Genomic DNA, 11,887 nt, shown 5'->3' with positions numbered 1-11,887 from the left:
GGCTCCGCAACGACAGTGTTAGAGCTTGACAGAATGTTGGACTTCCTTCGAGTAGAAGTCGAGAGCAGGGAAAGAACTGGAAGCATCAGCGCAAAGAAAGAGGACGCTAGTCGAAAGTCGATGAAAGATCGTCGAGGAAGAAGCCGACCATCAGCAGCTGTCTTGCATGCGGCAGCTAAGAGCGGACAACCTGTTTTGCAGCTCCGAGAACCACGGCACGGAGGTGTGCGACGGTCTAATGAATCTTGAACAAAAGAAGAAACTTCTGGCATCACAAAGTCGCTGCTTCAGGTGCACAGTAAAGGGATATCGGCAAAGGATTGCAGGAGGAAAGTACAGTGCTCAAAGTGCAAAGGCCGTCATGTGACGTCTCTCTGTGACCCGAAATGGCGCTCGTCAGCGGCGACACAGGTGAAGTCGGTGGAGGCTACCAGCATGTACACCGCAAGTACGGGTGAGGACACGAGGGATAACGCCGTTCTTCTGCAAACGTTTCGTGCGTGGGTCATCGCTGATGACCATTCGGTGTACATCAGAGGGATATTTGATGGCGGCAGCCAGAAGACTTTCATCAGGCAAGACATCTCCAGGAAATTGAAGCTGCACGTGCTGAGAGAAATAGTTGTACGGCTGAACACGTTCGGTGATGGGGGGGGGGCACAGGATCAGAAACCGCTCACCGACACCGCCTGGTACAAGTCCGACTGTGAAGTCAATACGATGAGAAGGAATACCTGCTTGAAGCGGTGGAGATCCCGTTCATCTCCAAAGACATCGTAGCAGCTTCCGTGAACGACAGTTTTGTGGCAGCAGTCAAAGCAGAGGGTGGATGCATCGCCGACGAGGTTTTCTTCGCTGCAGTAGAGGCCCAACCTGGAATCGGGCTATTGGTCGGAGCAGACCAAATGTGGCGACTTCTGAAAACTGAGTTGAGACGCTCTGCTGGTTCTGAGAGCACAGTGGCTGTCAACACGCATCTGGGATGGACGTTCCAGGGACCCAGCCTACTGAAGTCATCGGTGACTAAGGGTACGAATGCTCTAACTTGCGTACTCCACGTTCAAGCCACGACAGAGGGGCACTGCTTCGACATCAGGAAGTTATGGAAGTTGGAGAGTCTTGGGATCACCGACGACACAAGTGACAAGCGACTTGAAGATGACTTGACCTTGAGGGACTTCGACAGCATGATTGAAAATAAGGATGGTCGATACCAGGTCGGCCTACCGTGGAAGGCAGACAGTGCTTACCTGGGGAACAACCTCAAGGTGGCGGAGCGCAGACTTGAGAGCCTGGTGAAGAGGCTACGCTCCAACGAGAGGCAACTGCTCGGCTATGATGAAGCAATGAGGAACTACTTGACCTAAGGCCACGCAGAAGTGGTTTCTGAAGACGAGCGCACGAGAGCACTTCCGCAGAACACGTTTACTACATGCCTCACCAAGCAGTATTCCGGGAAGCTTCGGCAACGACGAAGCTTAGGGTGGTTTTCGACGCGTCTTCTCACGCACCAGATACCGCATCGTTAAACGAGTGTTTGGAGAAAGGCCCGAAGCTAAACGCCGAATTACTGCCGCTACTCTTACGATTTCGCACGGAACGGATTGGTATTGCTGCGGACATTGCGAAGGCGTTCCTACAGGTCTTGGTGAGAGAGGAAGATGCGCTGCGCTTCCTCTGGTTCCAGGAAACGCCACCAGTGGATGGCCCTTTGCCCGAAATCCATATCTAGAGAATGACTCGTGTACCGTTCGGTACGACTTCAAATCCGTTTCTTTTATCGGCAGCGATCCAACATCATCTGAAGAAAGTCGAGGGACCCCTTAAAGAAACGGCAGAGAAGCTTAGGGAGTCCTTCTACGTAGACGACTTGCTAACAGGTGCTTCTACCGAAGCAGAAACCAAACGACTGTACACTGAAGCGAACACCATCATCCAGTTGGCTGGGATGGATTTGAGAAAGTGGGCGTCAAGTTCAGCAGTTCTCAGCCAACGTTTCCAAGAGCACGACGACAGGTGTCCTGGAGGGTATTACGCAGCGACGACAGAACTCGGTCTCCTAGGATTGCTGTGGGACCGAGAAACGGATCAACTGAAGCTCTCTCGCAACAGCTGGAGCCTGTTTTCAAGAGGGAACACGAAACGCGCCGTACTGAAGGTCTCCGCCCCGTCTTTGACCCGCTCGGCTTCGTCGCACCATTCACATACGAGCGAAAATGCTGTTTCAACGAATTTGGCAGATTGGGCTCGACTGGGACGAAGACTTACCGGACGCGATGGCTGAAGAATGGGCGTGGCGGCATGGTAAGCTTCCACAGATAAAAAGCATGGCAATACCACGCTACCTTTGCCAAGGCATCGGATACTCGTCCAGTCAGGTCAAGGTGCATGTGTTCACGGATGCTAGACCGGCTGCGTACGGCGCGGTAGCATACATGCGGACACAGGATGACTGCGGGGAAATTGCGGTAGTCTTTCTTATGGCGAAGGCACGAGTGTCACCTCTGACAACGTTGACGCTGCCACGTCTGGAACTGATGGGAGCTTTAATCGAATGCAGACTTGCGAAGACCATTCGTGCATCTCTCACGCATCATATCATCAAGTTCTACTTCTGGATAGATTCAAGCATCATACTGTGCTGGATTCAGCTGATCAGCTGGATCAGCACTGCGGTGGAAACAGTTCGTCAAAAACAGAGTCACAGAAATACAGGTGGAGACGGATCCAGTAGCATGGAGGCATTGCCCCGGGCAGCAAAATCCAGCGTATCTTCTAACCAGGGGAGAGACGATGAAGAAGTTGCTAGACGACCACAGATGGCTGAAAGGTCCCGAATGGTTCGCTAAATCGTCTGAAAGATGGCCGAGCACATTTCCGACAGAATCGGCAGACGACGCGACAGGGGAAGCGGAACGAGTGAGGACCCAGGTCCTGCTGGTGGACGGCGATGACATGCCGTCTTCAGTTACGAACATCGAAGACTACAGTCAACAGCATCGGCTTTTGCGAGTCACGGCTTGGATTTACCGCTTCGTCAAGAACTGGCGACTCGCAGGGAATAACGTCACCGCATCACTAAGCGCTGAAGAGATCCGTAACGCTGAAGTCTACTGGATCAAGGAGGCGCCAAGAATTGAGTATCAAATGTATCATCAAATGAGTATCAAACGCAATTGCTGTGTCAACGAGAGCTCGCAGATTTTGAAATTTCAAGCAGCGTTGGACGGAAATGGGATCTTGATGGTTTCTGGCCGTCTACAGCACTCTACACTGCCTCTTCACGTAAAGCACCTGGTACTGCTACCGCATGGACACCGGTTCATGAGCTGGCAGTGGATGCTGCGCATCGTCGGCTACTCCACGCGGGTGTCCAAGAAACAATGGCGGATATGCGAGAGCACTACTGGATCCCTAGATGCCGACAGCTTGTGAAGAAAATTCTGCACCAGTGTACAGCGTGCGCACGGCACAGAGCTAAACCAGCAACCGCACCCGTAGCTCCACTTCCGGGAGACCGAGTAACGCAAAGTGGACCATTCGACGTGATCGGGGTGGACTTTGCCGGGCCCTTGTACGTGAAGTCTGAAGATGGAGAAGATCAAAAGGCGTACATCGCCCTGTTCACCTGTGCGGTTACTCGAGCCGTCCACCTCGAGTTGGTCTCCAGAATGACGACACCGTGTTTTCTATTAGCCTTTCGACGTTTCACGGCCCGACGCGGCGTTCCTTCCGTAATCTATTCCGACAACGCTACGACCTTCAAGAAAGCAGAGAAGGAAATTTGGAAGGCGTTGAAAGGCCAGGGTTTCCAGGACTACCTTGCCGATCATAAGATTCACTGGAAGTACATAATTGAACGGGCGTCGTGGTGGGCGGCTTCTGGGAACGCCTGGTCAGAAGACCCTCGGGAAAAACGGGCTCACCTTCGAGGAGCTGACGACCGGTCTGCACGGTGTCGAGGCGGTCATTAACTCTCGACCCCTTACGTTTGTGAACGACAGCCCTGCTGACGAAGGACCGCTTACCCCGCCCACATCTTGGTGGGAAAAACAACAACTTGGCTTCCACCACTGGACGTCGTACCTCCGAGATCATCCACTGACACACATAACCGGTGGTTGCTTCACCAGCAGATGTTTGACAGCTTCTGGAGGTGGTGGCGGAACGAATACCTCCTTCAACTGAGGTCTGCGCACCAGGTCACAGCGTTTCACGGAAGTAACGTGCTGCAAGTGGACGACTTGGTCATCGTCCACAGTGAGCGGCCGCCACGACACATGTGGAAAACTGGGCGAATAGTTTGACTATTCTTCGGTAGAGACAATAATGTCCGCGCCTGTGCAGTGAGAATGGGTGATGGAACAGTACTATGAAGACAGGTCCAGTTATTATATCCGCTAGAAATTCGTTAGTTACCATAGGGTTTGTTTGTTGTTGGTTACAGTCGAGATGTCAAATTAGGATCCTCATTTCCGGGGGAGATAGTTACGGATTTCATGTTAACTTCGTCGTTGAAGAGAAAAAATAGAGGACGAGGAGGAGGAAGTTGGGATTCCCGAGGGGAGAAGCGAGAAGGGGACATGTTGGCTATATTTCGTGATGTAATGATGTTCGGAGGACGATAAAGTTGGTCCCTGCGGTCACCTGTTTTCGGCTCCGGTTCTTAATTTGCGACTATAATTTGTAAGAAGGAGCAAACGATGGCGACGTCGTGCTATTACAGACATTTCGAGCGTGGAATCTTGGCGGAAAACAGTCGGCCTATGTTAGAGGCATCTTTGATGGCGACAGCCAGAAGACTTTCGTCCATCAAGATGTGTCCAGGCGGTTGAACCTGGAGAAGTTAGGCGACATAGTGGTGAGGCTGAACACCTTTGGGAGGATGGTCGGTACAAAGTAGAGTTGCCATGGAAGGACACCAGAAGTCCACTAGAAGACAACAGAGAAGTCGCAGAGCACCGGTTACGTACTTTGGTCAAACGACTGCGGCGAAACTACAGCCACTTATTAGACTACGATGGAGCAATGCGCAAATACCTGGAGCAAGGACACGCGGAGGTCGTTACTGATTCGGAGCCAACGTCGTCAGAGCATGTATATTGCATGCCACACCAAGCGGTGATTCAGCAAAGCTCCACAACCACCAAACTCGGGGTCGTTTTCGACGCTTCCGCTCACGCTCCAAACACAGCTCCATTAAACGCATACCTGGAAAAAGGGCCCAAGCTGAACACAGAACTGATACCGCTATTACTGCGCTTCCGCACCGAACGCATCGCGCGTGTTGCTGACATCGCCCAAGCATTTTTGAAGGTAGTGGTTAGAGAGGCAGATCGAGACGCACTGCGTTTCTTGTGGTACAAAGAAACACCGGCGGAGGAGGGTCCTTTACCAGCCCCTGAGGTTTGGAGAATGACTAGAGTACCGTTCGGGACGACTTCGAGTCCGTTCCTCTTGGCAGCAACACTTATACACCACCTGAACGGCCTAGAGGAACGGTTGAAAGCAACAGCTTCCAAGCTCGCCGCATCCTTCTACGTGGATGACCTGTTGACAGGGGCTTCCTGCGAGGAGGGTGCCCAACGGATTTACAAAGAAGCCAACGCGATGATGAGATCAGCGGGAATGGACCCGAGGAAGTGGGCATCAAATTCTAAGCGTCTTAACCAGCTTTTTGAAGAACAAGACGAGGTTGGTCCCGGAGATCACGACACAGGCTTACTGGGATTACGATGGGATCGGCACACAGACAGTCTGAAGCTTGCACAAGACAACAGGAGTGCCGGTTCGGAAAGCACTACGAAACGAACGATACTGCAAGTCTCTGCATCGGTATTCGACCCACTAGGTTTCGTGTCACCATTCACGATATGTTCAAAGATTCTCTTCCAACGGATCTGGCAAGCCGGCGTTGGCTCGGACAAAGACCTACCCGTGGAGATGGAGAGTGGACACGATGGGTCGAGGGCCTACCGTACATGCAACGCATCAAGATACCGCGTTTTGTGAGCCAAGGAATAGGAGACATCGCGGGAGTACAAGTACACGTTTTCACGGACGCAAGTCCCTTGGCAGTTGCATACTTGAGAACAGAAGTCACGACTGGGGACGTCTCAGTAACGCTCATGATCTCGAAGGCGCGCGTCGCACCCTTGAAAACTTTAACATTGCCGGGACTGGAACTGATGGGAGCGTTAGTCGGGTGCAGGCTAGCAAAGGTCATACGGAGCTCCCTTACAAACTGGCCGCTGAAGTTCTACTTCTGGACGGATTCCAGCATCGTCCTTCAATGGATCAAAGGATCACGATCACGAACTGACCACGATCCTGCACGGTGTGGAGGCAGTCGTAAACTCACGTCCTCTGACTTCCGTCGCCGACAGCCCGGATGAAGCAGAACCACTTACGCCAGCGCATTTCTTGGTCAGCAAGCGGGTTACTTCGTTACCATCCTTCTCTGGGAGCACACCGAAGCCAACAGAGGATCTACAGGCCCGTTGGAAACAACAGCAGCTCCTACTAGATTGTTCCTGGAAACGATGGAAAGAAGAATATCTTCTGCGACTTAGGTCAGCGCACATGTCCAAGACGTCCAGCAGAAAACCGACGCTACGAGTGGGAGACTTAGTCATTGTTCATAATGGAAGACTACTGCATGACCTGTGGAAGACCGGACGCATCACAGAGGTGTTTCCAGGCAGGGACAAAAACATTCGCGCGTGCGCAGTAAGACTGTCGGCCAAAACAGTATTGCGCAGACCAGTGCAACTGCTCTACCCTCTACTCTAGAGATTTGTTAGAGTTGTGTGGTTACTAGTTTGTTGGTGGGGTAGGTATCACTTTGAGTACTTTTGCGAATGAGAATTCTCATTTCCCGGGGGAGTGTGTAGTGAACTAGTATTTGGTTTGTGCTTGTTAGTAAGGTCTTCCTGGTCTTCCCGGTTGTGATTGAGACGACAAAGAGGGCGATGAAAAAAAAAAGAGGGTGCCCTGATACGTTGATGAGCGTGGCGCACGGTCACTGGTCGATTCAGTTGTTACAACATTGAGGACTATAAAGTTGTTTGGGTTCCTGGTCATGGTCGTCTTGGATGTCCCTTTTGTAGAGATCGAAATATCATTTTTACAACGTGCTTCGGATTAAGCCCGATTGCTACCCGCGAAATTGCACCTAAGCCAGGAACCTCAAGGCAGTGACATTCTAACGTTTCACAAGATACGCAGTTGGCCTCTACTTCTGCTACTTCTGACACGCTGGATAAACGGTACAACGAACGTTTATCCTACAACGAAGCTCGATATCTCCCTGCAATCAGTCCGAGACTAATTTTTCCACTCGAATTTGCATGAATTTTCGACCTTCAGTTATTGACCCGATTTTTATCCCCAATTTAAAAAAAATAAAACCAGAGAACTTCAGGGTCTACATACAGGGTGTTCCAGGTAAGGTGTTATGAAATTATATTTAATGAGATCGATAAAGGAAAAACGGGCGCCACTTTTTTGCTACGTTAATAAAGCAAGTGCTACATCAGAGGTAGCACCTGTTTCTTATTCAAGTAGCAGAAAAGTAGTGATTGGTTTTCCTTTATTGATTTCATCAAACGTATACAAATCCCAGTAACCTGTGTGGGCACCTCGACTTGTAGTTGAGAGGAGTGCATTACCGTATGGAGTGTCTTCATGATTCGTATTCTTTGTGTCGGATACAACAGGAGACAGCTCGCTGAAAGAAGCAGTGCATGATGCAAGCAATTCGCCTTGGTTGTCACCGCTGCCTTGACTTTATTTTGCTGCATGTTCTGCGCGCAAAGGAACATAAGAATATGCTATCACTGCCCTTAAGATGCTTTTACTGTGCACAGTGACATGCAACCAACAGGAGTATACATTACCATTTGCATCACTTTCATGTCCTACCTGAAAAACTATGACGGGTCTGCCGTGTTTTTCGACAGCTACACACTTCCCCCCATCGAAGCAAACCTTTGAAGGACTTTACTAGTGGACGAGTATAACGACCAGTGTATTCAATCGCCTTTTTCGCCTTACTGCAGGCTTTTTTGTACCTACGTAGCCAAGAGCACGTCGAAATGCTACAGCTTGAAATGTATCCATGTTTTCCTGTAACCTCAAAGAGAATGACGAAACAATAAAACGTCTCCTCGTGAGCGAACTCGTTTCGTAAAATAGTCTATTTATTTTACTTATTATACACAAGACACTTGCGAGACGATCTTCCAACATGCTGACCCGACGCTCGTCGCCGGTCACCGTGACATCGAGGGATGTGTGGAGAAGCCAGTAGCGACGGACAATAGGTCAGTTGAAACCTGCGTTGATGACACATGGGTCGACTGTCTCTCCTCGTCTATACTTTTCCAACAGCTCGAGCTTGTAATCTACGAAACGCTTCATTTTCTTTGCAATCTTCCCACTGACTGTGAATAGACGTAAGTGTATCGTCTTGAGAATCGAGCCAAAGTCACCCTCGCAGCCATCGCCGTGAATATAATCGCAGCAAGTCCCGATACATTCGCGTTTGCACAAAGGTTGCAAACCTCTGCTCGGGCGTCATGACTGAGACGGAATGAGAGTATATACACAACCTTTTTTATTGATCATGAGAGGTTACACATGAATTAGACTCCAGCTTTGGTTTCGTAGCCGGGAAGACAGCCCAAATACGGACGAAGGCTCGAGTCTAACCAATGGCTGGGGTTTCTCGACCAGAGTCCACCGCAACGACAGGTTGTCAGTTGATCGCTGATCCGCAAAAAGAAGGTCTTCGGAGGAGACTTGAATGTTAGGACCAGGGGTAGATCTCCCATCAGTAGCCATTCGTAATCTGCACGAAAGGAGCGTGAGAAACACATATTTTTATCTGAAACACACATGTACAATCTTCTTCGGCCACAGAGTGACACTGATGGTCTATGTTCTCCATCTTCCTTCAATAGTCGAAGTCCTTCACAACGTACGTCGAACGGTACCGTCCGACAGCCGAGAAACGGGCGACTCAATCGGTCTGTCCAATGCTTTTGCTCTGAAAAAAATGTGACTTGTTATAGAACGTATTAAAAATAACGAGGAAGCGTACCTTTGGACCACAATCCACCGCAGTTGGTGCAGAAGAAGCGGGCGCTGCCGATCTCCCGAAATATGTGAGGCGGGAAAAAAACGACTTTACGCGCAGCAAAAGTGATGTACACTGTAAACGAAACTCTTCAAACATTTCGACCATGACGTCATGGGTACTACTTACGAGGATCTACCAAGCTGAGCATGATGGCACGAGAATGACGATCAAACGTTTGCTTTGCACATTTATAGTAAAGCTTTTCCTCTCACTCTCTATGACGTCCTTGAACGTGTTTGGACATGTTAAGACGTGTTTGAACATGTTAGGACGTGTCTGAACACGTTTTGGCGTGTTTAGACACGAGCCCTGCGATAAGAAAAGCGTCACGCAGCACGAATTAGACTAGTGGTTAGCGTATCGCGTCCAGTGTAGGAGGTTTCTGGGTTCGAATCCCACTCTGGGTCTTCGTGTCGTCATATAGAAGTCGGCCCAGAACCCACCAGAGTGTTAGCTAGACATTAGTGTAATGTTTTATTCAACGTCGATGGTATCATTGTCAGTCGCAAAGAAAAAAGGCGCGAAAGACGGAAGGCGGGGTGGGCAAAGTACAGATGACACCGTCACAATGCGAGGAGGAGGAGAGCGGTGTAGAGACTATAAAAGGTGCACCAGTTCTACGACGATTGACCGAAAGCCCATGAGGGGCATCCATCCACGATGTGAGTCGTTTCGTGGAGCAAAATGTAAGTTGACCGGCTCTCCTGTGAGAGTGTATTCTATGTATGGCGTTGTTTTTCCGGAACCAATAGCCGCTGTCACCGGATGACACCGAACACACACAGGGACTCGTCCCATCCTCTCTCATGATCAATCTCAAGCGTTCCTCAACTGAAGGGAAAAGTTGATTGATTGATTGATTGATGTGTGAAGGGAAAAGTGAGCATTGTTTCGTTAAGGAGAATCTCGTACTGATTTTGTTTGACCGCAGTGCCACGCTGTCTCGTATGTCAGTACGACCCCATCGATGCCATGCTCGTGGCCGTAGAAAGGCAGCACGAAGCTCGAATAGAGAATCTCAGTATCAGCCCACTCGTCCTTTCAGTTGATGACAACGACATAGTCAGTAGTCTGGGTTCCTAATAAGTGAAACGGATGACGACGAACCCCCAGATGGGCACGTCAATGCTAGGGGCGCTAGGAGCGCGCGCATGCGTAGCTGCCGTGGCGCCCCAGTCACTTGCTCGCTGGCTGTCGTGGAGAGCAGACATGCGCTCGGTTGCTCCGCAGTCCCCGCGCTCATTCAGTTTCTGCTTGGCTCTCGGGTGGAGCAGTCGCACTGTCGCCGCGGAGGAAAAGGTGAGTGATTTGCCGATGTTTGCGCGTTGTTTGACCACGCTCGTGTTAAGCCTTTTCTCGCATGTTTGCCGTACGCGCATGTTTAGACTTGTTAGACAGCAGTGAGCAAGCCTTTTGTTCGTGTTGTCGCATGTTGAGCAATGTGTGCCTAGTGGTTCCCCCCTTGTGTTATCTGCGTAGCGTTGTGCGGTGACGCTGTGGTTAGGCCTAACCGGTCGCCTTTTCCCCGATTTGTACTGTTTTCTTCGTGCTGTTTAGCAGTAGCGGATAGACCTTTTCTCTCGCATGCCTAGACTTGTTTAGCAGTGTTGCCATTTTTACCTGCCGCTAGTATCTTGTTGTTCTCTGTCTTTCTCGCATAGAGCTATGATGGTGGCGCCATCTGGTGTGATGCCTTGCAACTAAGTGGCCACCTGTCGTAGATCTCTGCAACTGCCCGTCGCAAAATACCAACATGGTGGAGGAGGAGGAGGAGTGTCGTTGGGAGGAACCCGAGAGGTCTGCCTGCCTGATTAGGCGGCATGTTTCTCGGGAAGGGAAAGGTGGTGGAGAGGAGGAGAGGAAAGGGTGAAGTGGAAGACCGAGCGGAATCCGCACGGGGGGAGGATAGCTGCGTCCATGGGCCGACTTCAGGGGAACTATGCCGGCATACGCCTATTACACATCTGAGGGAAACCCAGGAAAAACACCAGACGGCACAGCCGGCCCGCGGATTCGAACCGCGGACCTCCCAGTCTCCAAGCGCACGCGTTACCGCTGCGCCACCGGCGCTGGTCACTCGGGCATTCCGGAGTGGTTTCTTCGCCACTGCGTCGTTGATTTTCGAATAAATTGTTTTTCTCCACTCTATTTCTATCTATTTCTCTTCTTTTTTTTCTTTTTTATGGACACAGGTTGCCGTCAACTCACAGCTTGGTTAGGACATGAGTTAGATATTCCCCAATTAGTGTGGTGACACCCTGGAGGGTGCTCATTAATGTGGGGGGTCCCAATTAGATCTATTGCTAATTAAATCGTGTTTAGACCAAGTTGTCAGATGGCGGCAGTCTGTGTCCAGTCATTACTACTTACACCCTCATGCTCACAGGTGGGTCAAGCTCTTGTTTTGTTTAACATTTTAACTTCTGCATTCCTAGCAGGTGCATGATATGACAATATTTCCACCATTGGTGGAACCAGCTGTTGCATCATTCTGGAAATCTGAAGACAACAGTTTTGAATGGCCTGCTGATACAAGTTTGCAGATACTAAAAGCTCTTCTGCTTTGCAGTGTTGTGCCCTCTGCTTCATGTGAGCGAAAACATATCACAGTATCAAGTGAAATATTGCTGTATCCGCGGTGGGAGGGAACACAAGAACCGTGGAAAAGGAGTACGCACAACAAGGTAGGACAATTTTCCTTGTATAGTTCAAACGCATTACATCAAATGAATCTGTTAGCATAAT

The 11,887-nt window shown here is 50.2% G+C and overlaps 3 protein-coding genes across 3 annotated transcripts in view; 2 read left to right on the top strand and 1 right to left on the bottom strand.

Moving 5' to 3' along the window:
- Positions 1-1,735: 1,735 nt before the first annotated feature.
- Positions 1,736-2,849, top strand: LOC135389642 (uncharacterized). Its single transcript, XM_064619676.1, has 2 exons — positions 1,736-2,158; positions 2,241-2,849. The coding sequence occupies exons 1-2, from the start codon at positions 1,736-1,738 to the stop codon at positions 2,847-2,849; spliced, it is 1,032 nt and encodes a 343-aa protein (XP_064475746.1).
- Positions 2,850-5,028: 2,179 nt separating this feature from the next.
- LOC135389641 (uncharacterized) lies at positions 5,029-6,012 on the top strand. Its single transcript, XM_064619675.1, has one exon. It carries the CDS (start codon positions 5,029-5,031, stop codon positions 6,010-6,012), a length of 984 nt encoding a protein of 327 aa, XP_064475745.1.
- A 1,779-nt stretch (positions 6,013-7,791) lies between these two features.
- Positions 7,792-11,887, bottom strand: part of LOC135388608 (uncharacterized) — a 57,470-nt gene continuing 53,374 nt past the window's right edge. The window contains exon 2 of the mRNA XM_064618252.1: positions 7,792-7,805. The gene's annotated coding sequence lies outside the window, so the exon portion shown is untranslated. The remainder of the gene's footprint in view (positions 7,806-11,887) is intronic.

This window comes from Ornithodoros turicata, chromosome 3 (genome assembly GCF_037126465.1).
Source record: "Ornithodoros turicata isolate Travis chromosome 3, ASM3712646v1, whole genome shotgun sequence".
In the NCBI taxonomy this organism is placed as follows: domain Eukaryota; kingdom Metazoa; phylum Arthropoda; class Arachnida; order Ixodida; family Argasidae; genus Ornithodoros; species Ornithodoros turicata.
The sequence above is the reverse complement of the archived record's forward strand: the minus strand, read 5'-3'. Positions and strand labels throughout refer to the sequence as shown.